Source organism: Somniosus microcephalus, unplaced genomic scaffold, assembly GCF_052327205.1.
Source record: "Somniosus microcephalus isolate GS21.2 unplaced genomic scaffold, FLI_Smic_1.0 unresolved_chr2, whole genome shotgun sequence".
Taxonomy (NCBI): Eukaryota; Metazoa; Chordata; class Chondrichthyes; order Squaliformes; family Somniosidae; genus Somniosus; species Somniosus microcephalus.
In genome coordinates this window covers 21,438,614-21,466,018 of record NW_028225180.1, presented here as the reverse complement: position 1 = coordinate 21,466,018, position 27,405 = coordinate 21,438,614, and the positions used below count along the sequence as shown (strand labels likewise).

Below are 27,405 nucleotides of genomic sequence, written 5' to 3'. Positions count from 1 at the left end.
GGCAGTACTGAGGGAGTGCCGCACTGTCGGAGGGGCAGTACTGAGGGTGCGCCGCACTGTCGGAGGGGCAGTACTGAGGGAGCGCCACACTGTCGGAGGGGCAGTACTGAGGGGGCGCTGCACTGTTGGAGCGGCAGTACTGAGGGAGCGCTGCACTGTCGGAGGGGCAGTACTGAGGGAGTGCTGCACTGTCGGTGGGGCAGTACTGAGGAAGCACCGCACTGTCGGAGGGGCAGTACTGAGGGGGCGCTGCACTGTCAGAGGGGCAGTACTGAGGGAGCGCTGCACTGTCGGAGTGGCAGTACTGAGGGAGTGCTGCATTGTCGGTGGGGCAGTACTGAGGGAGCGCTGCACTGTCGGAGGGGCTGTACAGAAGGAGCACTGCACTGTCGGAGGGGCAGTACTGAGGGAGCGATGCACTGTCAGAGGGGCAGTACTGAGGGAGCGCCGCACTGTCAGAGGAGCAGTACTGAGGGAGTGCTGCACTGTCGGAACGGCTGTACTGAGGGAGCGCTGCACTGTCGGAGGGGCAGTACTGAGGGAGCGCTGCACTGTCGGAGGGGCAGTACTGAGGGAGCGCTGCACTGTCGGTGGGGCAGTACTGAGGGAGCGCTGCACTGTCGGAGGGGCAGTACTGAGGGAGCGCTGCACTGTCAGAGGGGCTGTACAGATGGAGCGCTGCACTGTCGGAGTGGCAGTACTGAGGGAGTGCTGCACCGTCGGAGGGGCAGTACAGAGGGAGCGCCGCACCATCAGAGGGGCAGTACTGAGTGAGCACCGCACCATCAGAGGGTCAGTACTGAGGGTGTGCCGCACTGTCGGAGGGGCAGTACTGAGGGAGCGCTGCACTGTCAGCGGGGCTGTACTGTGGGAGCGCTGCACTGTCGGAGGGGCAGTACTGAGGGAGCGCCGCACTGTCGGAGGGGCAGTGCTGAGGGAGTGCGGCACTGTCGGAGGGGCAGTACTGAGGAAGTGCTGCACTGTCGGAGGGGCAGTACTGAGGGAGCGCTGCACTGTCAGAGGGGCAGTACTGAGGGAGCGCTGCACTGTCGGAGGGGCAGTACTGAGGGAGTGCCGCACTCTCGGAGGGGCAGTACTGAGGGAGCGCCGCACTGTCGGAGGGGCAGTACTGAGGGAGTGCTGCACTGTCAGAGGTGACGTCTTTCAGATGAGATGTTAAACCGAGGCCCCATCTTCTCTCTCATGTGGACGAAATAGATTCCGACAGTGCAGCGCTCCCTCAGTCCTGCCCCTTCCAGTGAATGGATCAAGATTTAAACTATTTCAAAAAAGAGTAGGGGAGTTATCCCCAGTGTCCAGGGGTCAATAAATGTCCCTCAACTGACGTCAGTAAAAACGATTTACTGGTCATTTTGCTTGTTGCTGTTTGTGGGAGCTTGCTGTGCGCAAATTAGCTGCCATGTTTCCTACATTACAACAGCGACTAGCTTTCAAAAAAATGTGAAGCGCTTTGGGACATCCTGAGGTGGTGAAAAGCACAATGTAAGTGAAAGCTCCCTCGATGCAATGTGACAATTGTGAACTAGACCAGTTGCAGACGATTATATATCTGAAGTGAAGAATTCTCCAGTTGGAGGGCTGTGTAGCAACCCTCACTCTCCCCCTCTGGGCAGTGGGTTTTAGAAATCCCGGGAGCTCTGGGGATTGGGAATCCCATGTCGGGAGGAGCGGCAGTCTGCACGGGCATGTATTGAGGCTTCTGAGCTGAATCATCCAGCCCACCGTGAGTTCCATAGCGGACAGCAACATCCTGTGCAAGAAAGGAAGAAAGACTTGCAATTATATAGCGCCTTTCATTAACTCTGTACTACCCCTCCTACAGTGCAGCAGTCCCTCAGTACTGCCCCTCCGACAGTGCGGCGCTCCCTCAGTACTGCCCCTCCGACAGTGCGGCGCTCCCTCAGTACTGCCCCTCCGACAGTGCGGCGCTCCCTCAGTACTGCCCCTCCGACAGTGCGGCGCTCCCTCAGTACTGCCCCTCCGACAGTGCGGCGCTCCCTCAGTACTGCCCCTCCGACAGTGCGGCGCTCCCTCAGTACTGACCCTCCGACAGTGCGGCGCTCCCTCAGTACTGCCCCTCCAACAGTGCGGCGCTCCCTCAGTACTGCCCCTCCGACAATGCAGGGCTTCCTCAGTACTGTCCCTCCGACAGTGCAGGGCTCCCTCAGTAATGTCCCTCCGACAGTTCAGCACTCCCTCAGTACTGATTTATCGGCCTTCAATCCCGTCAATTTCCCTAACACCATTTCCCTACAAATACTGATTTCATTCAGTTCCTCCCTTTCATCAGACCCTATGTTCCCCGACATCTCTGGGAGGTTATTTGTGTCCTCCTTTGTGAAGACAGAACCAAAGTATATATTTAATTGGTCTTCCATTTCTTTGTTCCCCATTATAAATACCCCTGATTCTGACTGCAAGGGACCTAAGCTTGACTTCACCAATCTTTTTCTCTTCACATATCTATAGAAGCTTTTACAGTCAGTTTTTATGTTCCATGAAAGCTTACTCTCATACTCTCTTTTCCCCTTTTTAATTAATCCCTTTGTCCTCCTTTGCTGAATCCTAAACTGCTCCCAATCCTCAGGTTTACTGCTTTTTCTGGCCAATTTATATGTCCTCTCCTTGGATCTTATGTTATCCCTAATTTCCCTTGTTAGCCACGGTTGAGTCACCTTTTTTGTTATATTTTTATGCCAAACAGGGATAAACAAATTCTGTAGTTCATCCATGCGATCTTTGAATGTTTGCCATTGCCCATCCACCATCAACCCTTTAAGTAACATTCCCCAATCAATCCTGCCCAACTCGCGCCTCATACCATCGTAGTTTCCTTTATTTAAATTCAGGACCCTAGTCTCTGAGACAACTACTTCACTCTCCATCTTAATGAAGAATTCTATCATATTATGATTGCTCCGACCCAAGGGGCCTCGTACAACAAGATTGCTAATTAATCCTTTCTCATTACCTAATACCTAGTCTAAGATGGCCTGATCTCCAGTTGGTTCCTCGACATCTTGGTCGAGGAAACCACCTCGTATACACTCTAGGAATTCCTCCTCCACAGTATTGTTACTAATTTGGTTAGCCCAATCTATATGTAGATTAAAGTCACCCATGATAACTGCTGTGCCCTTATTGCACGCGTCTCTAATTTCCCGTTTAATGCCATCCCCAACCTCAGCATTACTGTTTGGGGGTCTGTATACAACTCCCACTAACATTTTCTGCCCCTTGGTATTTCTCAGCTCTACCCATACAGATTCCACATCAGAGCTAATATCCTTCTTTACTATTGTGTTAATCTCCTCTATAACCAGCAATGCCAGCCCACCACCTTTTCCTTTTTGCCTGTCTTTCCTGAATATTGAATACCCCTGGATGTTGAATTCCCAGTCTTGGTCACCCTGGAGCCATGTCTCCGTAATCCCAATGACATCATATCCGTTTACATCTATTTGCGCAGCCAATTCATCCACCTTATTACGAATGCTCCTCGCATTAAGACACAGAGCCTTCAGGTTGTTTTTTTAACACTCTTAGACTTTTTAGAATTATTATTTACTGTGGCCCTGTTTGATTTACACCCTTGATTTCTCTGCCTTCCACTTTTGTTTTTCTCCTTCCTGTCTTTTGTTTCTACCCTTGCTTCCCTTTCCTCTGTCTCCCTGCACAGGTTCCCAACCCCCTGCCATTTTAGTTTAACGGGTTTGGGAATCGATTTTTCTGTGCGGTTCTTACCAGGTGAGCGTTCGATACACAACATCGTAATCCAGCACAGTTGAATGCTGAAGATGTGATCGCAATCACAAATTCTAGCAGAGTGAAGATGATCAGGAGTCCTACCAGGGCAAATATGAAGTCATCCTGGTAAAAAGACATTGATATTGGACGTTAGATTTGCCCTGGTATTGTGAATTCTAAGGCAGCTTCCAACTTTCCCGGTGAGCCCGTAGTTCGTGAGTTCCCCTCAGTGCCAGATTCATGGGCACTGATTGTGCAACAACTTGTGTTACGGTCCTGAGTCCAACAGTGAACAATAGAAACATAGAAACATCGAAGATAGGAGCAGGAGTAGGCCATTTGGCCCTTCGAGCCTGCTCCGCCATTCAATAAGAACATGGCTGATCATCCAAATTCAGTACCCTGTCCCTGCCCTCTCCCCATATCCCTTGATCCCTTTAGCCTTAAGAAATATATCCAACTCCTTCTTGAATATATTTAATGAACTGGCCTCAACTGCCTTCTGTGGTAGAGAATTCCACAGGTTCACCACTCTCTGGGTGAAGAAATTCCTCCTCATCTCTGTCCTAAATGGCTTACCCCTTATCCTTAGACTGTGACCCCTGGTTCTGGACTCCCCGGCCATCGGGAACATCCTTCCTGCATCTAGTCTGTCTAGTCCTGTTAGAATTTTATAAGTTTCAATGAGATCCCCTCTCATTCTTCTAAACTCCAGCGAGTACAAGCCCAATCGACCCAATCTCTCCTCATACGTCATTCCTGCCATCCCAGGTATCAGCCTGGTGAATCTTCGCTGCACTCCCTCCATGGCAAGAACATCCTTCCTCAGATAAGGCGACCAAAACTGCACACAATACTCAAGGTGTGGTCTCACCAAGGCCCTGTACAACTGCAGCAAGACATCCTTGCACCTGTATTCAAATCCTCTCGTTATGAAGGCCAACATACCATTTGCCTTCTTAACCACCTGCTGCACCTGCATGCTTACCTTCAGCGACTGGTGCACAAGGACACCCAGGTCTCATTGCACTTCCCCTTCTCCCAATCTATTGCCGTTCAGATAATAATCTGCCTTCCTGTTTTTGACACCAAAGTGGATAACCTCACATTTATCCACATTATACTGCATCTGCCATGCATCTGCCCAATCACCCAACCTGTCCAAATCATACTGGAGTTTCTCTGCATCCTCCTCACAGCACACACGCCCACCCAGCTTTGTGTCATCTGCAAACTTAGAGATATTACATCTAGTCCCCTCATCTAGATCATTAATATATATTGTGAATAGCTGGGGTCCTGGCACCAATCCCTGAAGTACCCCACTAGTCACTGCCTGCCACTCAGAAAAAGACCCGTTTATTCCAACTCTTTGCTTCCTGTCTGCCAACCAGTTCTCTATCCAAGACAGTACCTTACCCCCAATCCCATGTGCATTAACTTTACACGCTAATCTCTTATGCAGGACCTTATCGAAAGCCTTCTGAAAGTCCAAATACACCACATCCGCTGGTTCTCCCTTATCTATTCTACCAGTTACATCCTCAAAAAATTCCAGTAGATTAGTCAAGCACAATTTACCTTTTGTAAATCCATGTTGACTTTGTCCGATCCTGTCACTGTTTTCCAAGTGCTCTGCTATTACATCTTTTATAATGGACTCTAGCATTTTCCCCACTACCAATGTCAGGCTTAATTCCCCATTTTCTCTCTACCACCTTTTTTGAACAGTGGGGTAACATTAGCTACCCTCCAATCCATGGGTACTGTTCCAGAGTCTATAGAATTTTGGAAGATGACCAGCAATGCATCTACTATTTCTAGGGCCACTTCCTTAAGTACCCTAGGATGTAGATTATCAGGCCCTGGGGATTTATTGGCCTTCAATCCCGTCAATTTTCCTAACACCATTTCCCTACAAATACTGATTTCTTTCAGTTCCTCCCTTTCATCAGACCCTATGTTCCCCGACATCTCTGGGAGGTTATTTGTGTCCTCCTTTGTGAAGACAGAACCAAAGTATGTATTTAATTGGTCTGCCATCTCTTTGTTCCCCATTATAAATTCCCCTGATTCTGACTGCAAGGGACCTACGCTTGACTTCACCAATCTTTTTCTCTTCACATATCTATAGAAGCTTTTACAGTCAGTTTTTATGTTCCCTGATAGCTTACTCTCATTTTCTATTTTCCCCTTCTTAATTAACCCCTTTGTCCTCCTTTGTTGAATCCTAAACTGCTCCCAATCCTCAGGTTTACTGCTTTTGCTGGCCAATTTATATGTCCTCTCCTTGAATCTTATGCTATCCCTAATTTCCCTTGTTAGCCACAGTTGAGTCACCTTTTTGTTTTATTTTTATGTCAAACAGAGATGAACAAATTCTGTAGTTCATCCATGCGATCTTTAAATGTTTGCCATTGCCCATCCACCATCAACCCTTTAAGTAACGTTCCCCAATCAATCCTACCCAACTCGCGCCTCATACCATCGTAATTTCCTTTATTAAAATTCAGGACCCTTGTCTCTGAGTCAACTACTTCACTCTCCATCTTAATGAAGAATTCGATGATATTGGCCCAGAAATTCGCGTCGGGGGCTTCCCGCGGGTGCGAGCCCCCGACCGCCACTTACCTAGCGCGCCGGCCATTGAGCTGTGGGCCCGCGTGGAATTCCGATCCTGGGCCTGCTCCAACTGCCGGCGCGCAGTGTTGGTGTGTCCCAGGGGCGCAGTTAGTTCGATGCGTCCCCTGGGATCACGTGGGCCATGGAGAGCCAATCGGAGCAGGGAATGCTTCATTCATAAGTTTGACAGGAAGTGCTGTCAAAACTATAAATACTATAAGCCCCAAAACATCACTGAAACTTCAAATAATTTTTTTTTTAAATCACATTTTTTAAATAAACTATAAATAACATGAAATAACTATTTTAAACAATAATTTAAATTTTTGAAAAAATTAATTACATTTTCTAATGGGGCTAAAAATAAACTTACCTTTCTTTAAAGTATTTAAAAATAATAAACCTGTGGAAAAAATGTTTTAATGTTAATTAATTCACCACTTACCTTGTTAAAAGCAGGCCTTGCGCCTGCTTTTTAAAAGTGTAACTGCTGGAGACTTACCCTCCCGGGAAAACCTGCAAAAAAAACCTAAGTTCGATGCGCACGCACTGCCTCTCCGGCGCACGCGTTCGACCTCTGAACCCCTTCGTTCAGGGGAACGGAAGTGCCGGTTTCCCGCGCATGCGCAGTGCATGCAGGAAACTGGCACTTTCGTTGGGCCTACGGGTGAGTACCCCGTGCGTACTCACGCATTGGGACCCGAATTTCTGGGCCATTATGATCGCTCTGCCCCAAGGGGCCTCGTTACATAATACCCAGTCTAAGATGGCCTGATCTCTCGTTGGTTCCTCGACATATTGGTCCAGGAAACCATCCCGTATACACTCCAAGAATTCCTCCTCCACAGTATTGTTACTAATTTGGTTAGCCCAATCTATATGTAGATTAAAGTCACCCATGACAACTGCTGTGCCCTTATTGCACGCGTCTCTAATTTCCCATTTAATGCCATCCCCAACCTCAGCATTATTGTTTGGGGGTCTGTATGCAACTCCCACTAACGTTTTCTGCCCCTTGGTATTTCTCAGCTCTACCCATACAGATTCCACATCATCAGAGCTAATATCCTTCCTTACTATTGTGTTAATCGCCTCTTTAACCAGCAATGCTACCCCACCTCCTTCTCCTTTTTGCCTATCTTTCCTGAATATTGAATACCCCTGGATGTTGAATTCCCAGCCTTGGTCACCCTGGAGCCATGTCTCCGTAATCCCAATTATATCATATCCATTTACATCTATTTGCACAGCTAATTCATCCACCTTATTACGAATGCTCCTCACATTAAGACACAAAGGCCTAGAAATTCAGTTGTTTGCGCCAGCCGCTAGCGCCTTAGGAGGAGGAGAAGTGGGGCGCTAAGCGGCTAGCGCCCGGGCGCGGCGCGATCTGCGCCTCTCGTGAAATTCAGTTAGGATTTAGCGCCGGCACAAAACCTTTGCGCGCGCTCAGCTGCGCGCGCAGATCTTGATGTCATTTCATGGTGCAACGCCCTCTGTGCGCCCCGAACTGGAACTTCAGTGGCGCCGGCCTATTGTGCGCCTGACGCCCCCAGCGACTGGTAGAGGGGAACGGTTCCCAGTCGCTGCGGGGCACGGGGGGCGCTAATTAAAGGGGACTCCTCCTGCAGTATAAATGGCAGCCATTTTGCTCCACTCCTTCTTTGTGAGAGACGGATCTTTGGAGAGAGACAAAGGGAGAGAGCTTTCTGGTTTGGCTCAACACTCGCTCAGGTACTTGTGGCTTCAGGCCAGAGCTTTGCACTTGGATTTAAGTTTCAGTGCCATAGCCTTGAGTCGCCACATCTAATGGGGGCTGCAATAGGTGGAAACGTTGGCTTACTGCATTGCATTCAAAGGGCTCAGAGATGCCGTGAGAGAGTGCCAGTCATGGCCAGATGGAGAAGGGCCAACAGGCATTGGCAAAGGAGGCCTTACCCACCCAGGGTATACCGCCAGCAGTTCTCATAGCTGAACATGTCTGAGGAGCAGAGTGTTCGGAGGCTGCGATTCAGAAGGGATGTGGTCACTGAGGTCTGCCACCTGCTTCAGAGAGATCTGCAACCACAGCTGAGGAGCAGGACGTCTCTGTCAGTGACAGTGAAGGTGACGGTGGGTCTCAACTTCTATGCCACCGGCTCCTTCCAATCCGTTACTGGGGACATTTCCAACATCTCCCAGTTCGCGGTACATTGCTGCATCTGCCAGGTGACCAATGCCCTTTTCAGAAGGAGACGTCAGTTCAGCTCCTTCCCCATGACCGTGGACAAGCAGCAAGAGCGTGCAATGGGATTTGCAGCATTAGCGGACTTCCCCATGGTACAGGGCGCCATTGACTGCACGCATGTGGCTTTGCGGGCACCTCTAGAGAATGCCGAGGATGACCGCAACCGGAAGGGCTACCATTCGCTCAACGTGCAGTTGGTGTATGACCACAGGCAGCTCATACTAGCTGTCAATGCCCACTTTCCAGGCAGCAGCCACGATGCCTTCATCCTGCGCCAGACTTCTGTGGCAAACATGTTCGAGGCCCAGCCTCACCCACGAGGATGGCTTCTCAGGGACAAAGTTAATCCTTTGTGCACCTGGCTGATGACCCTGCTCCGTGCGCCCAGCACCCCTGCAGTACAGCGATACAATGAGAGCCATCAAGCTACCAGGAACATCATTGAGCACACAATCGGCGTGCTCAAGCAACGGTTCTGCTGTCTGGATCGTTCCAGGGGAGCCCTACAGTACTCGCCTGAGCGAGTCTCCCATTTCATTGCTGTCTGCTGCATGCTGCACAACCTGGCTATCCGCAGGACTCAGCCACTGCCAGCAGACATTGGAGGACCACCAGAGGAGGAGGAGGAGGAGGAGGAGGAGCACGGGAGGGAGCCACAAAGTGCAAGGGCCGTCCATCGGCGGCTTATTGCAACTCGGTTCTAGGCCCCCTCTCGGAATGGCTTGTGCCAATGAAAGAAGATGAATGTAGCCACTCCGCAAGCCCTCAGCTGATCAAGGCAACCAATACTTCCAAAAGCAAACATGGACAGTGCGATTAAAGAAAATGTTTTACTCTGATAACTCTGTGCCCTTCCCGCATGACAAACTAATTCAGAGAAACCCCCCAGAAAAAAACACAACAGTGTCGGCCTTTATATAAAAAACAAATACACCAGTCTCGGCCTTTATATAAAAAACAACACATATGACCACACCTTCTACTTTTTCCCCTGCGAGGGTGATCCGTCTCGCTTCCGTGACTGGCCCCTACCCGCCCTGCAGCTACTCCTCAATTGGGACCCCAGTGGCTGCAGCAAGGCTGGGGGAAGGCTGCTGAGGGTCAGTTGGTGAGACGGAAGATGCCCTTGGGGTCGGCCTGGACCAGCTCTGGGCCTGGAGGGGCCGGCTGCTGACTGCTCCAACTCTGCTTGGGCGGCAGCAGTCTGTCCTACGGGTGGTGGCAGCTGCAGTGGAGAAGTGACAGTGTTGGCTGCAGGAATGCTGTCATCCTGACAGAGGACAGCAACTCCCTGGTCGGACGACACACTGGCACTCGCACGGGCCAGCACTGCAGCATGCGCAGAAATCTGCTGATGCACAGACTGCTGGGCTGCTGCATCGCAGCGAGTGCCCCGGCGATGCCTGGCCGATCCAGCGAGGGTGGCAGCAGTTAGTTCCCGTCTGGCCCTGGTATGTGTCTGCATCAGACCAGCCAGTGAATGCACGGCACGACTGAGCACTTGGCTGGAGGCCGCCTGTGCTGCTGTGAAGTCCTGCAGACTCCTGGCCTGTGCTGCACTGAATTCTTGCAGACTCCTGGCCTGTGCTGCACTGAATTCTTGCAGACTCCTGGCCTGTGCTGCCCCGAATTCCTGCACACTCCTTGCCAGTGACTCTATGGAGTCAGGCATCATTGCCACTGCAGCCATGAGCTCAGTGTGCCTGCGCTCAGCCTGGACGGCCATTTCCTCCAGGAGCCACACCTCCTCTGCGCTGACCGTCGCAGGACTGGAGGCCGCACTCACCCTCCGGGGAGAAGGCCGCCGAGCTTCCCCACCCCTCCCGTGTTGCTGCAGCCCGCTGCGCCCCAGAGCTTCACTCTCCTCCGACCCTTCCCCCCTGCTCCCCTCCAGGGAAGACGTGTCCCCATCATGGCCATGGGCTGCCTCGGCTGAGGGTGTCCCTGATGGGCCGGCTTCCTCTTCCTCCTCCTCTATCTCTGACTCGGAGACAGTGCCAGCTTGAGGGTCCGCCTCCTCACCTGGCGAGTCACCATCTGAAAGCAGGGAGGCACAAGAGTTGCTTTAGAGTGAGGACAGGGCAGCAGTGAGGGAGGCATGAGTGCTGCTATGCACTGCATTGGTTCGATAGTGGCAAAGGATGCTGGTGTGAGGCACAAGTGGAAAGAGAGAGGTCAAAAAGGTGATGACCTTACCATTGGTGCCCAGAACAGGGTCAGCATCTCCAGTGGCGACGGGGCCAATCAGCCGGCCTGCCACGATCCACTCCACTCGCTCCTCTAGATCGCTGAGCTGTTACAGGTCAGGACGGCCTCCCCCGGTCTGTCACTGCTGTCTCCGGTTATGAGCCAGCTTGCCCTGCAAGAGAAAGGACGGCCTCTAAGTACAGTGTGAAGCCCTGATCTTGCCTGCACAGCCTCCCATGGTGGAATAACCCTGACAGTGTGAAGCCCTGATCTTGCCTGCACAGCCTCCCATGGTGGAATAGCCCTGACAGTGTGAAGCCCTGATCTTGCCTGCACAGCCTCCCATGGTGGAATAGCCCTGACAGTGTGAAGCCCTGATCTTGTCTGCACAGCCTCCCATGGTGGAATAGCCCTGACAGTGTGAAGCCCTCATCTTGCCTGCACAGCCTCCCATGGTGGAATAGCCCTGACAGCGTGAAGCCCTCATCTTGCCTGCACAGCCTCCCATGGTGGAATAGCCCTGACAATGTGAAGCCCTCATCTTGCCTGCACAGCCTCCCATGGTGGAATAGCCCTGACAGTGTGAAACCCTCGTCTTGCCTGCACAGCCTCCCATGGTGGAATAGCCCTGACAGTGTGAAGCCCTGATCTTGCCTGCACAGCCTCCCATGGTGGAATAGCCCTGACAGTGTGAAGCCCTCATCTTGCCTGCAAGCCTCCCATGGTGGAATAGCCCTGACAGTGTATCAACTCCTGAATGTGCAAGTGCTTTTCATGACAGTCCCATAGCTGCTGGATGAGGGCTGGGCATTGGGGCTTTCAGGTCCCTTTGGCCATCAACTGTGGTGCACATGCAGGGATGAGGAGGACACTGGAAAGGGTACTCACCCTGACAGCCCGAGTGAGGTCGTTGAATTTTTTCCGGCATTGGATGGGAGTCCTGGCAACCACGCTGTTGGAGGTGACCCTGTTTGCCACCTCCCTCCAGGCTTTCCGATAATCGGAGGGCAGTGGCCTCCTGCCACCTTCAGGGAAGAGGACAAGGCGCCTGCGCTCCACTGCGCCAACCAGCACCCTCAGGTCACCCTCGCCGAAGCGCTGCGCTCTCTCCCTGGCCTTTTCCATTCTCCTGGGCATGGAGCAGTTGAAATAGCACTGGTCAGGCCTTCCTTCAGGGCTGCAGTGTGCAGGGCGTGGCAGCCAAACAATTCCACCCTCCCCCTTTAAGTGCTGACCGGCGCCTGACTGTCTGCCTTCAATCAGCAACTCGCCGCACCTGCGCTGCACCCGCCGTCGGTGTTAGCGCCCCAGATCGCCGGCTTAGCGCCTAATGATAGTCGTGCATCGCCTGCTTTAGCGCAGCTCCAACCTCTTGGGGCGATGCAACTGAATATCGGCGAAGGTGGCGCTAAGTTGCGCCAGGCACAAAATTTAGCGAGCGCCCGGCTGTAGCGCCCCAAACGTGGCTATACTGAATTTCTAGGCCAAAGCCTTCAGGCTTGTTTTTTTAACACTCTTAGTCCTTTTAGAATTATTATTATGTTTGATTTAAACCCGTGATTTCTCTGACTGACACTTTTGCTTTTCTCCTTCATGTTTTTTGCTTCTATCCTTGCTTCCCTTTCCTCTGTCTCCCTGCACAGGTTCCCAACCCCCTGCCATTTTAGTTTAAACCCTCCCCAACAGCCCCAGCAAACACTCCTAGCAAACATTCCCCCTAGGACATCGGCCTCGGTCCTGCCCAGGTGCAAACCGCCCAGTTTGTACTGGTCCCCCCGCCCCCAGAACTGGTTCCAATGTCCCAGAAATTTGAATCCCTCTCCCTTGCACCATTCCTCTAGCCACGTATTCAGCTGAAATATCCTTCTATTTCTACTCTGCCTAGCACGTGGCACTGGTAGCAATCCTGAGATTACTACCTTGAGGTCCTCTTTTTAAATTTACCTCCTAACTCCCTATATTCAGCTTTTAGGGCCTCATCCCATTTTTTACCTATATCGTTGGTACCTATATGCACCATGACAACTGGCTGTTCACCCTCCCCCTCCAGAATATTAATCAGGTGCCTGAGTGTGCCTTGGCCTGTTTTAAGAGTTCTGGATAAATCCTGTAATTACCCAAAACCCCAATCCCTACAATACAGGGGTCCCTATAGTCCACAAGTGACTGATGGTCTTATTGACAAAGGAGGGTAACACGTCAGTAAGATAATCTTCTGTCCCCTCATTTAAGGCAGTTGTCAAGCCCTCATCCTGAGAATGAAGCATAAAATGAACACAACCACAGTGGTGGAAGCGGAGACACTCAATGTTTTCAAGGGGAGACTGGACAGGCACTTGAGGGAAATAAACTTGCAGGGCTACGGGGATAGAGCGGGGCAATGGGACTGACTGGATTGCTCTACAGAGAGCCGGCACGGACTCGATGGGCCGAATGGCCTCCTTCTGTGACGTTATGACTCTATGATTCCCGCCCGTGAGCCAGGACTGTCAGCCCATCGTTGATTCATGTTTTGCAATAATTTTCCTAAGAACATAAGAAATAGGAGCAGGAGTCGGCCATTCGGCCCCTCGAGCCTGCTCTGCCATTCAATAAGATCATGGCTGATCATCGACCTCAACTCCGCCCGATCTCCATATCCCTCGATTCCCCTAGAGTCCAAAAATCTATCGATCTCAGCCTTGAATATACTCAACGACTGAGCCTCCACAGCCCTCTGGGGCAGAGAATTCCACAGATTCACAACCCTCTGAGCGAAGACATTCCTCCTCATCTCAGTCCTGAATGGCCGACCCCTTATCCTGAGACTGTGACCCCTGGTTCTAGACTCTCCAGCCAGGGGGAAACAACCTCTCAGCATCTACCCTGTCAATCCCCCTCAGAATCTTATATGTTTCAATGAGATCACCTCTCATTCTTCTAAACACCAGAGAGTCTAAGCTCAATCTACTCAATCTCTCCTCAAAGGACAACCCTCTCATCACAGGGATCAATCTACATAGGATTACATCGAATTACATAGGATACTAGCAGGGGGTGCCCGGCGTTGCCAGGGCAATTTTGGGGCGTGCGGTCTCCCTGCCCCTGTCTGTCCCCCCTCTCTCTCCCTCTTCCCCTCTCCCTGTGCTGTCCTCTCCCTCCCTCCCCTCTCCCTGCCTAGCCCCTGACGCCTGGTGCCATTGTGATAGCGGCCGTGCGGGGCCTAGTGCTTGAGGCGCGGCCGGGCTGTCGGGCCGAAACGGACCCGAGCTGAGCTCCCCTGCGGATCGCGCGGCTGACGGCCGGCTGCTGCCGCTCCCCCGACCGCTGTGTGTGTCGGGCCGAGCAGTTGCAAAGCATGGCCCGAGTGAGCCCAACTTACCTGCCGCTCCGGCGGGGCGGGAGCGGGGTCGGGAGCCGCAATGTGGGGGTTTCTTTTGCTGCTGCTGTCCCTGTGGGGATGGAAAAAATGGCGGCGAAGTTTAGGGAGACTGGAGGATTAGGACCCACCCGTGACGTACTGATTGGTCAACCATCAGGTGAGTGAACTGTAGGATTGGTCAAGCAACATGTCAGTCAACGCTAATGACAGGTAGGATTTTTGAACCTTTTTTGTATACTGTCCTAACAATTTTTGTCTGACGAAAAAGTAAATATGCCTACGAGAGTCCCCTAATGATAAGCTTTCTTTTGATATAACATATGTGTAGGTACGCTCTATAACTTTTGATTTTATAGCCGGACAGACAGACAGAGAGACAGAGAGACAGACAGAGAGACAGACAGAGACAGACAGAGAGACAGACAGAGACAGACAGAGAGACAGACAGAGAAACATACTTATATTTATAAATATAGATACGGCACAGAAACAGGTCATTCAATTCAACCAGTCCGTGCCGGTGTTTATGCTCCACTCGAGCCTCCTCTCATCTTTCCTCATCTAACTCTATCAGCATCACCCTCGATTCCCTTCTCCCTCAGATGCTTGTCCAGCCTCCCCTTAAATGCATCGATACTATTCGCTTCAACCACTCCCTGTGGGAGCGAGTTCCACATTCTCACCACTCTCTGGGTAAAGAAGTTTCTCCTGAATTCCCTATTGGATTTCTTGGTGACTATTTTATATTGATGGCCTCTAGTTATGCTCTAGTCAACCTTCGTTGCACTCCCGCTAAGGCAAGTATATCCTTCCTCAGATAAGGAGACCAGAACCGTGCCCAGTACTCCAGGTGTGGTCTCACCAAGGCCCTGTACAATTGTAGCGAGACTTCCTTACTCTTATTCTCCAACCCCCTTGCAATAAAGGCCAACATACTATTTGCCTTCCTTATTGCTTGCTGTACCTGCATGCTAGCTTTCTGTGTTTCTTGCACGAAGACACCCAAATCTCTCTGAACACCAACATTTGAAAGTTTCTCACCATTTAAAAAATATCCTGTTTTTCTATTCTTCCTACCAAAGTGAGTAACCTTACATTTCCCCACATTATACTCCATCTGCCACCTTACTGCCCACTCACTCAGTCTATCTATATCACTTTGTGTTCTCCTCACAGCTTACTTTCCCACCTAGCTTTGTATTGTCAGCAAGCTTGGATACATTACACTCGGTTCCTTCATCATTAATATAGATTGTAAATAGCTGAGGCCCCAGCACTGATCCTTGCGGCATGCCACTAGTTACAGCCAGGAAAATGATCTGTTCATCTCTACTCTCTGTTTTCTATCCATTAACCAATCCTCAATCCATGTTATTATATTACCCCCAACCCCATGAGCCCTTATCTTGCGCAGCAACCTTTTAGGCAGCACCTTATCAAATGCATTTTGAAATCCAAATTTACTACATCTACTGGTTCCCCTTTATCTACCCTGCTAGTTGCATCCTCAAAAAACTCTAATAAATTTGTTATTCTCTTTCCTCAACCATGTTGACTCTCCCCAATCATATTCTAATTTTCTAAGTACTCTGTTACCACTTCCTTAAAAATGGATTCCAGTCAACTTACAATACATATGCGGGAAGAGCATGCATAGAAGTGTATACTCGTAAACGCGACGAACATCACGCCGTAGATTATGATGCCAATGGCTGCAGCGATGGAACTGATGATATTCATTGCCAGCGTTCCTGAAATCTGACGAAGAATAAAACACAAATCATTTTCCGACAGTGCAGCGCTCCCTCAGAACTGCCCCTCCGACAGTGCGGCGCTCCCTCAGTACTGCCCCTCCGAAAGTGCGGCGCTGCCTCAGTACTGCCCCTCCGACAGTGCGGCGCTCCCTCAGTACTGCCCCTCCGACAGTGCAGCGCTCCCTCAGTACTGCCCCTCCGACAGTATGGCGCTCCCTCAGTACTGCCCCTCCAACAGTACGGCGCTCCCTCAGTACTGCCTCCCGACAGTGCGGCACTCCCTCAGTACTGCCCCTCCGACAGTGCAGCGCTCCCTCAGTACTGCCCCTCCGACAGTATGGCGCTCCCTCAGTACTGCCCCTCCAACAGTACGGCGCTCCCTCAGTACTGCCTCCCGACAGTGCAGCGCTCCCTCAGTACTGCCCCTCCCACAGTGCGGCGCTCTCTCAGTACTGCCCCTCCGACAGTGCGGTGCTCCCTCAGTACTGCCCCTCCGACAGTGCGGCGCTCCCTCAGTACTGCCCCTCCGACAGTGCAGCGCTCCCTCAGTACTGCCCCTCCGACAGTATGGCGCTCCCTCAGTACTGCCCCTCCAACAGTACGGCGCTCCCTCAGTACTGCCTCCCGACAGTGCAGCGCTCCCTCAGTACTGCCCCTCCCACAGTGCGGCGCTCTCTCAGTACTGCCCCTCCGACAGTGCGGTGCTCCCTCAGTACTGCCCCTCCGACAGTGCGGCGCTCCCTCAGTACTGCCCCTCCAACAGTGCGGCGCTCCCTCAGTACTGCCCCTCCGACAGTGCAGCGCTCCCTCAGTACTGCCCCTCCGACAGTGCGGCACTCCGGCAGTACTGCACCTCCAACAGTGCAGCACTCCCTCAGTACTGCCCCTCCGACAGTGCAGCGCTCCCTCAATACTGCCCCTCCGACAGTGCGGCGCTCCCTCAGTACTGCCCGTCCGACAGTGCAGCGGCTCCTCAGTACTGCCCCTCCGACAGTACAGCACTCCCTCAGTACTGCCCCTCTGACAGTGCAGCGCTCCCTCAGTACTGCCCCTCCGACAGTGCAGCGCTCCCTCAGTACTGCGCCTACGACAGTGCAGCTATCCTGTATTGCCCATCTGACAGTGCAGCACTCCCTCAGTACTGCCCCTCTGACATTGCAGCGCTCCCTTAGTACTGCCCCTCCGACAGTGCAGCGCTCCCTCAGTACTGCCACTCCGACAGTACAGCGCTCCCTCAGTACTGCCCCTCTGACAGTGCAGCGCTCCCTCAGTACTGCCCCTCCGACAGTGCAGCGCTCCCTCAGTACTGCGCCTACGACAGTGCAGCTCTCCTGTATTGCCCATCCGACAGTGCAGCACTCCATCAGTACTGCCCCTCTGACAGTGCAGCGCTCCCTCAGTACTGCCCCTCCGACAGTGCAGCGCTCCCTCAGTACTGCGCCTACGACAGTGCAGCTATCCTATATTGCCCATCCGACAGTGCAGCACTCCCTCAGTACTGCCCCTCCGACATTGCAGCGCTCCCTTAGTACTGCCCCTCTGACAGTGCAGCGCTCCCTCAGTACTGCCACTCCGACAGTACAGCGCTCCCTCAGTACTGCCCCTCTGACAGTGCAGCGCTCCCTCAGTACTGCCCCTCCGACAGTGCAGCGCCCCCTCAGTACTGCGCCTATGACAGTGCAGCTCTCCTGTATTGCCCATCCGACAGTGCAGCGCTCCTTCTGTTTTGCCCCTCCGACAGTGCAGTGCTCCCTCAGCACTGCCCCTCCGACAGTGCAGCGCTCGCTCAGTACTGCCCCTCCGACAGTGCTGCGCTCCCTCAGTACTGCCCCACTGACAGTGCAACGCTCCCTCAGTACTGCCCCTCTGACCATGCAGCACTCCCTCAGTACTACCCCTCCGACACTGCAGCAGTCCCTCAGTACTCCCCCTCCGACAGTGCGGCACTCCCTCAGCACTGCTCCTCCGACAGTGCGGCGCTCCCTCAGTACTGCCTCTCCGACAGTGCGGCGCTCCATCGGTACTGCCCCTCTGACCATGCAGCACTCCCTCAGTACTGTCCCTCCGACAGTGCAGCACCCCCTCAGTACTGACCCTCCGACAGTGCGGCACTCCCTCAGTAATGCCCCGCCGACAGTGCAGCGCTCTCTCAGTACTGCCCCACGACAGTGCAGCGCTCCTTCTGTATTGCCCCTCCGACAGTGCAGCGCTCCCTCAGAACTGCCCCTCCGACAGTGCGGCGCTCCCTCAGTACTGCCCCTCCGAAAGTGCGGCGCTGCCTCAGTACTGCCCCTCCGACAGTGCGGCGCTCCCTCAGTACTGCCCCTCCGACAGTATGGCGCTCCCTCAGTACTGCCCCTCCAACAGTACGGCGCTCCCTCAGTACTGCCCCCCGACAGTGCGGCGCTCCCTCAGTACTGCCCCTCCCACAGTGCGGCGCTCTCTCAGTACTGCCCCTCCGACAGTGCGGTGCTCCCTCAGTACTGCCCCTCCGACAGTGCGGCGATCCCTCAGTACTGCCCCTCCAACAGTGCGGCGCTCCCTCAGTACTGCCCCTCCGACAGTGCAGCGCTCCCTCAGTACTGCCCCTCCGACAGTGCGGCACTCCGGCAGTACTGCACCTCCGACAGTGCAGCGCTCCCTCAATACTGCCCCTCCGACAGTGCAGCGCTCCCTCAGTACTGCCCCTCCGACAGTGCAGCGCTCCCTCAGTACTGCCCCTCCGACAGTACAGCACTCCCTCAGTACTGCCCCTCTGACAGTGCAGCGCTCCCTCAGTACTGCCCCTCCGACAGTGCAGCGCTCCCTCAGTACTGCGCCTACGACAGTGCAGCTATCCTGTATTGCCCATCTGACAGTGCAGCACTCCCTCAGTACTGCCCCTCTGACATTGCAGCGCTCCCTTAGTACTGCCCCTCCGACAGTGCAGCGCTCCCTCAGTACTGCCACTCCGACAGTACAGCGCTCCCTCAGTACTGCCCCTCTGACAGTGCAGCGCTCCCTCAGTACTGCCCCTCTGACAGTGCAGCGCTCCCTCAGTACTGCGCCTACGACAGTGCAGCTCTCCTGTATTGCCCATCCGACAGTGCAGCACTCCATCAGTACTGCCCCTCTGACAGTGCAGCGCTCCCTCAGTACTGCCCCTCCGACAGTGCAGCGCTCCCTCAGTACTGCGCCTACGACAGTGCAGCTATCCTATATTGCCCATCCGACAGTGCAGCACTCCCTCAGTACTGCCCCTCCGACAGTGCAGCGCTCCCTCAGTACTGCCACTCCGACAGTACAGCGCTCCCTCAGTACTGCCCCTCTGACAGTGCAGCGCTCCCTCAGTACTGCGCCTATGACAGTGCAGCTCTCCTGTATTGCCCATCCGACAGTGCAGCACTCCATCTGTACTGCCCCTCCGACAGTGCAGCACTCCCTCAGTACTGTCCCTCCGACAGTGCAGCACTCCCTCAGTACTGCCCCTCCGACAGTGCATCGCTCTCTCAGTACTGCCCCATGACAGTGCAGCGCTCCTTCTGTTTTGCCCCTCCGACAGTGCAGTGCTCCCTCAGCACTGCCCCTCCGACAGTGCAGCGCTCGCTCAGTACTGCCCCTCCGACAGTGCTGCGCTCCCTCAGTACTGCCCCACTGACAGTGCAACGCTCCCTCAGTACTGCCCCTCTGACCATGCAGCACTCCCTCAGTACTACCCCTCCGACACTGCAGCAGTCCCTCAGTACTCCCCCTCCGACAGTGCGGCACTCCCTCAGCACTGCTCCTCCGACAGTGCGGCGCTCCCTCAGTACTGCCTCTCCGACAGTGCGGCGCTCCATCGGTACTGCCCCTCTGACCATGCAGCACTCCCTCAGTACTGTCCCTCCGACAGTGCAGCACCCCCTCAGTACTGACCCTCCGACAGTGCGGCACTCCCTCAGTAATGCCCCTCCGACAGTGCAGCGCTCTCTCAGTACTGCCCCACGACAGTGCAGCGCTCCTTCTGTATTGCCCCTCCGACAGTGCAGCGCTCCCTCAGCACTGCCCCTCCGACAGTGCAGCGCTCCCTCAGTACTGCCCCTCCGACAGTGCGGCGCTCCCTCAGTACTGCCTCTCCGACAGTGTGGCACTCCCTCAGTACTGCCCCTCCGACAGTGCTGTGCTCCCTCAGTACTGCCCCACCGACAGTGCGGCGCTCCCTCAGTACTGCCCCTCCGACAGTGCGGCGCTCCCTCAGTACTGACCCTGCGACAGTGCGGCACTCCCTCAGTACTGCCCCTCCGACAGTGCAGCGCTCTCTCAGTACTGCCCCATGACAGTGCAGCGCTCCTTCTGTACTGTCCCTCCGACAGTGCAGCGCTCCTTCAGCACTGCCCCTCCGACAGTGCAGCGCTCCCTCAGTACTGCCCCTCCGACAGTGCGGCGCTCCCTCAGTACTGCCTCTCCGACAGTGCAGCACTCCCTCAGTACTGCCCCTCCGACAGTGCGGCGCTCCCTCAGTACTGCCCCTCCGACAGTGCAGCACTCCCTCAGTACTCCCCCTCCGACAGTGATGCGCTCCCTCAGTACTGCCCCTCCAACAGTGCGGTGCTCCCTCACTACTGCCCCTCCGACAGTGCGGCGCTCCCTCAGTACTGGCACCGGGAGTGTCAACCTGTATTGTGTGCGCAACTCTCTGGAGTGGGGACTCGAAGCTAATTGGCTGTTGTGCTTGCTGATGTAAAAATGGAAACTGCAGTTCACACTGTAGTCTCTTGTTTATAGAGCAATTTGGGTTGTTCTGAGGACCTGATCAGTTTGTATATCAATGCAATCGGGTTCTTTATATATTGAGCACTTACCAGACAGCTGTTAAATTTCTTTTCCAGTATAATGGACAAGATTCCAGAAATGATGTACTGCAAAAAATTATTTGATGTCACATGTTAAAGCACTTATCGTCCAAATCTTGGCAGCTCATATATTCAGCCCCTCGAGCCTGTTACACAGGAACAGGAGGAGGCCATTCAGCCCCTCGAGCCTGTTACACAGGAACAGGAGGAGGCCATTCAGCCCCTCGAGCCTGTTACACAGGAACAGGAGGAGGCCCATTCAGCCCCTCGAGCCTGTTACACAGGAACAGGAGGAGGCCCATTCAGCCCCTCGAGCCTGTTACACAGGAACAGGAGGAGGCCATTCAGCCCCTCGAGCCTGTTACACAGGAACAGGAGGAGGCCATTCAGCCCCTCGAGCCTGTTACACAGGAACAGGAGGAGCCCATTCAGCCCCTCGTGCCTGTTACACAGGAACAGGAGGAGGCCATTCAGCCCCTCAAGCCTGTTACACAGGAACAGGAGGAGGCCATTCAGCCCCTCGAGCCTGTTACACAGTCACAGGAGGAGGCCATTCAGCCCCTCAAGCCTGTTACACAGTCACAGGAGGAGGCCATTCAGCCCCTCGAGCCTGTTACACAGGAACAGGAGGAGGCCATTCAGCCCCTCGAGCCTTTTGCACAGGAACAGGAGGAGGCCATTCAGCCCCTCGAGCCTGTTACACAGGAGCAGGAGGAGGCCATTCAGCCCCTCGAGCCTTTTGCACAGGAACATGAGGAGGCCATTCAGCCCCTCGAGCCTGTTACACAGGAACAGGAGGAGGCCATTCAGCCCCTCGAGCCTGTTACACAGGAACAGGAGGAGGCCATTCAGCCCCTCGAGACTGTTACACAGGAACTGGAGGAGGCCCACTCAGCCCCTCGAGCCTGTTACACAGGAGCAGGAGGAGGCCATTCAGCCCCTTGAGCCTGTTACACAGGCACAGGAGGAGGCCATTCAGCCCACCTCGAGCCTGTTACACAGGAACACGAGGAGGCCGTTCTACCCCTCGAGCCTGTTACACAGGAAAAGGAGGAGGCCATTCAGCCCATCGAGCCTGTTACACAGGAACAGGAGGAAGCCATTCAGCCCCTCGAGCCTGTTACACAGGAACAGGAGGAGGCCATTCAGCCCCTCGAGCCTGTTACACAGGAACAGGAGGAGGCCATTCAACCCCTCGAGCCTGTTACACAGAAACAGGAGGAGCCCATTCAGCCCCTCGTGCCTGTTACACAGGAACAGGAGGAGGCCATTCAGCCCCTCAAGCCTGTTACACAGGAACAGGAGGAGGCCATTCAGCCCCTCGAGCCTGTTACACAGTCACAGGAGGAGGCCATTCAGCCCCTCAAGCCTGTTACACAGTCACAGGAGGAGGCCATTCAGCCCCTCGAGCCTGTTACACAGGAACAGGAGGAGGCCATTCAGCCCCTCGAGCCTTTTGCACAGGAACAGGAGGAGGCCATTCAGCCCCTCGAGCCTGTTACACAGGAGCAGGAGGAGGCCATTCAGCCCCTCGAGCCTTTTGCACAGGAACATGAGGAGGCCATTCAGCCCCTCGAGCCTGTTACACAGGAACAGGAGGAGGCCATTCAGCCCCTCGAGCCTGTTACACAGGAACAGGAGGAGGCCATTCAGCCCCTCGAGACTGTTACACAGGAACTGGAGGAGGCCCACTCAGCCCCTCGAGCCTGTTACACAGGAGCAGGAGGAGGCCATTCAGCCCCTTGAGCCTGTTACACAGGCACAGGAGGAGGCCATTCAGCCCACCTCGAGCCTGTTACACAGGAACACGAGGAGGCCGTTCTACCCCTCGAGCCTGTTACACAGGAAAAGGAGGAGGCCATTCAGCCCCCTCGAGCCTGTTATGCAGGAACAGGAGGAAGCCATTCAGCCCCTCGAGCCTGATACACAGGAACAGGAGGAAGCCATTCAGTCCCTCGAGCCTGTTACACGGGAAAAGGAGGAGGCCGTTCAGTCCCTTGGTCCAGTTCTGCCATTTAATTAGAACATGGCTGATCTGTATCTTAACTCCAATACCCTTATCCAAAAAAACTCTCTCAACCTGAGCCTTGAAAGTTCCAATTGAGTTCCAGGATGTTTTCATCTCACGGATAGGTTCTGCTCCCAGTACAGTGACGTACAGTTAGAATGGTGGCCTGAAGCTGTACCCCAAATTATCACCACACCTGACTAGACAGTATAGGCAATCCCTGACATCTACAACAGGAGAAGAACATGAGAAATAGGAGCAGGAGTCGGCCATTCGGCCCCTCGAGCCTGCTCCGCCATTCAATAAGATCACGACTGATCTTTGACCTCAACTCCACTTTCCCACCCGATCCCCATATCCCTCGATTCCCCGAGAGTCCAAAAATCTATCGATCTCGGCCTTGAATATACTCAACGACTGAGCCTCCGCAGCCCTCTGGGACAGAGAATTCCAAAGATTCACCACCCTCTGAGTGAAGAAATTCCTCCTCATCTCAGTCCTAAATCTCAGGAAAAACAGAAAGGTAGAGTGTTATTTAAATGGTGATAGATTGGGAAATATTGATGTACAGAGGGACCTGGGTGTCCTTGTACACCAGTCACTGAAAGCAAACATGCAGGTGCAGCAAAGTTAGGAAGGCAAATGGTATGTTGGCCTTCATTGCAAGAGGATTTGAGTACAGGAGCAAGGATGTCTTACTACAGTTATACAGGGCCTTGGTGAGACCACACCTGGAGTACTGTGTGCAGTTTTGGTCTCCTTACCTAAGAAAGGATATACTTGCCATAGAGGGAGTGCAGCGAAGGTTCACCAGACTGATTCCTGGGATGGCAGGACTGTCGTATGAGGAGAGATTGGGTCGACTAGGCCTGCATTCACTAGAGTTTAGAAAAATGAGAGGATCTCATTGAAACGTATAAAATTCTGACAGGGCTGGACAGACTAGACGCAGGGAGGATGTTTCCCCTGGCTGGGGGGTCTAGAACGAGGGGTCACAGTCTCAGGATACGGGGTAGGACATTTAGGACTGAGATGAGGAGAAATTTCTTCACTCACAGGGTGGTGAACTTGTGGAATTCTGTGGAGGCCAAGTCACTGAATATATTTAAGAAGGATATAGATTTCTAGACACAAAAGGCATCAAGGGGTATGGGGAGAGAGCGGGAATATGGGATTGAGATAGAGGATCAGCCAGGATCATATTGAATGGCGGAGCAGGCTCGAAGGGCCGAATGGCCGACTCCTGCTCCTATTTTTTTCTAAATGGCCGACCCCTTATCCTGAGACTGTGACCCCTGGTTCTAGACTCTCCAGCCAGGGGAAAACAGCCTCTCAGCATCGACCCTGTCAATCCCCCTCAGAATCTTATGTTTCAATGAGATCCCCTCTCATTCTTCTAAACTCCAGAGAGTATCGGCCCATTCTGCACAATCTCTCCTCATAGGACAACCCTCTCATCCCAGGAATCAATCTACTGAACCTTCGTTGCACCGCCTCCAAGGCAAGTATATCCTTCCTTAGATAAGGAGACCAAAACTGTGCCCAGTACTCCAGGTGTGGTCTCACCAAAACCCTGTACATTTGGAGCAAGACTTCCTTACTCGTGTACTCTAATCCCCTTCCAATAAAGGCCAGCGTACCAGTTGCCTTCCTAATTACTTGCTGTATCTGCATGTTAACTTTCTGTGATTAGTGTATGAGGACACCCAAATCTCTCTGAACACCAACATTAACTCGTCTCAAACCAGCCCTTGAACGAACTAGCCAGCTTCTGCTCCCCAATACCAATGCTCAGATTGTCGAGCCACCTTGTGATAGATGGTGCCATTTCAGCATCGCTCCAAGTTAAATCAAAGATCAACCAACCAGAATTCCGGTCCACCAGCAAATGATGAGGTACACTGCGATTCCATAGTCGTTAAATGCCAGGGGAATACCGAACACCAGTTGGATGATTCCCAACATGACCTGCATAACCTGATGTGGAGAGAATGCACACGTGAATCAGTACACAACAACAGGGAGAGCCTGCAACAGGCAGTGAATCAATCACAGTCTAGGAACAGGAGGAGGCCATTCAGCCCCTCGAGCATGTTACACGGAAACAGGAGGAGGCCATTCAGCCCCTCGAGCCTGTTACACAGGAACAGGAGGATGCCATTCAGCCCCTCGAGCCTGTTACACAGGAACAGGAGGAGGCCATTCAGCCCCTCGAGCCTGTTACACAGGAACAGGAGGAGGCCATTCAGCCCCTCGAGCCTGTTACACAGGAACAGGAGGAGGCCATTCAGTCCCCTCGAGCCTGTTACACGGGAATAGGAGGAGGCCATTCAGCCCCTCTAGCCTGTTACACAGGAACAGGAGGAGGCCATTCTGCCCCTCGAGCCTGTTACACAGGAACAGGAGGAGGCCATTCAGCCCCTCGAGCCTGTTACACAGGAACAGGAGGAGGTCATTCAGCCCCTCGAGCCTGTTACACAGGAACAGGAGGAGGCCATTCAGCCCACCTCGAGCCTGTTACACAGGAACAGGAGGAGGCCATTCAGCCCCTCGAGCCTGTTACACAGGAACAGGAGGAGGTCATTCAGCCCCTCGAGCCTGTTACACAGGAACAGGAGGAGGCCATTCAGCCCCTCGAGCCTGTTACACAGGAACAGGAGGAGGCCATTCAGCCCCTCGAGCCTGTTACACAGGAACAGGAGGAGGCCATTCAGCCCCTCGAGCCTGTTACACAGGAACAGGAGGAGGCCATTCTGTGCTCTATCTCTTTCTCTGTTGTCTATCTATCTCTCTTTGGCTTTATCGATGCCAGTCACCGGGTGTCTCGGATCAACATGAACAGGATTTCCTATTGTTGCTACAAATGGCCAGATATTTCTGTTCTCACCCCCAGAGCTTTGGGCTCTCCTTTGAGCAGTTTCTGCAGATGGCGAGGAATCTGTCGATGCCTGTTGGCACTGGAAGCCCCAGACGAGGCTTGCCCACCAGCTCCTTGCGATTGCGGGTATGTCTGAGTGGTCGGCATGGTGCCCATCGGATCGAAGGAGGTCGACATCCTCTCTCCTTAAACCAAAGGTGAATGAAATGGTTGAAATTGCTGATATGAGAACAGGGTTCATAGTCATAGAGTCATACAATTATACAGCACAGAAAGAGGCCCTTCGGCCCATCGTGTCCGCGCCGGCCATCAAGCCCTGTCTATTCTAATCCCATTTTCCAGCACTTGGTCCGTAGCCTTGTATGCTATGGCGTTTCAAGTGCTCATCTAAATGCTTCTTGAATGTTGTGAGGGTTCCTGCCTCTACCACCCTTTCAGGCATTGAGTTCCAGATTCCAACCACCCTCTGGGTGAAAAAGTTTTTCCTCAAATCCCCTCTAAACCTCCTGCCCCTTACCTTGAAACTATGCCCCCTGGTTATTGATCCCTTTACTAAAGGGAAAAGTTCCTTTCTATCTACCCTATCTATGCCCCCTGATACTCTGTCCTTCCTAGGGTCCTACCATTCATTGTGTATTCCCTTGCCTTGTTAGTCCTCCCAAAATGCATCACCTCACACTTTTCAGGGTTAAATTCCATTTGCCACTGTTCTGCCCATCTAACCAACCCTGGGCAGCACGGTGGCATAGTGGTTAGCACTGTTGCCTCACAGCGCCAGGGACCCGGGTTCGAATCCGGCCTCGGGCGACTGTCTGTGTGGAGTTTGCACATTCTCCCCGTGTTTGCGTGGGTTTCCTCCGGGTGCTCTGGTTTCCTCCCACAGTCTAAAGATGTGCGGGTTAGGTTGGTTGGCTATGATAAATTGACCCTTAGTGTTAAGGGGATTAAATACATGGGGTTATGGGGATAGGGTGGGATATGTGTTGGTGTAGGGGTTACGGGGATCGGGTGGGATATGTGTCGGTGCAGGCTCGATGGGCCGAAATGGCCTCTATCTGCACTGTGGGGTTTCTGTGATCCTGTGATTCTGTGATCTGTATATCGTCCTGTAACCTGAGGCTTCCCCCCTCACTATTTATCACCCCACCAATTTTCGTGTCATCTGCGAACTTACTGATCATACCTCCTACATTCATATCTAAATCATGAATGTACACTACAAACAACAAAGGACCCAGCACCGATCCCTGTGGTACACCACTGGACACAGGCTTCCAGTCACAAAAACAACCTTCGACCATCACCCTCTGCCTCCTGCCACTAAGCCAATTTTGGGTCCAATGTGCCAAATTGCCGTGGATCCCATGGGCTCTTACCTTCTTGACCAGTCTCCCATGTGGGACTTTGTCAAAAGCCTTACTGAAGTCCATGTAGACTACATCAACTGCACTACCCTCATCCACACACCTAGTCACCCCCTCGAAAAATTCAATCAAATTGGTCAGACATGATCTCCCCCTGACAAAGCCATGCTGACTATCCCTGATTAAGCCTTGCCTCTCCAAGTGGAGACTAATTCTGTCCCTCAGAATTTTTTCCAATAATTTCCCTACCACTGATGTTAGGCTCACTGGCCTGTAATTCCCTGGTTTATCCCTACTACCCTTCTTGAGCAATGGTACTGCGTTAGCTGTTCTCCAGTCCTCTGGCACATCCCCTGTGGCCAGAGAGGTTCGGAAAATTTGTGTCAGAGCCCCTACAATCTCCTCCCTTGCCTCACACAGCAGCC

General features: G+C 53.3%; 1 protein-coding gene across 1 annotated transcript; it reads right to left on the bottom strand.

The window, feature by feature from the left end:
• Positions 1–1,062: 1,062 nt before the first annotated feature.
• On the bottom strand, positions 1,063–25,785 carry LOC147092252 (membrane-spanning 4-domains subfamily A member 4A-like). Its single transcript, XM_085975584.1, has 6 exons — positions 25,626–25,785; positions 24,605–24,715; positions 20,740–20,796; positions 15,795–15,923; positions 3,766–3,891; positions 1,063–1,771 (listed from the first exon to the last, which is right to left on the bottom strand). The coding sequence occupies exons 1-6, from the start codon at positions 25,770–25,772 to the stop codon at positions 1,544–1,546; spliced, it is 798 nt and encodes a 265-aa protein (XP_085831710.1). The 5' UTR covers positions 25,773–25,785; the 3' UTR covers positions 1,063–1,543.
• Between the last annotated feature and the right edge of the window lie 1,620 nt (positions 25,786–27,405).

Coding starts and splice junctions, on each gene's coding strand:
- LOC147092252 (XM_085975584.1), bottom strand. CDS start 25,772: ATGGGCACCATGCCGACCACTCAGACATACCCGCAATCGCAAGGAGCT. Junction 20,797..24,604: donor GCTGGTGGACCGGAATTCTG/GTTGGTTGATCT, acceptor AATTTTTTGCAG/TACATCATTTCTGGAATCTT. Junction 1,772..3,765: donor GTGTATCGAACGCTCACCTG/GTAAGAACCGCA, acceptor TTTCTTGCACAG/GATGTTGCTGTCCGCTATGG.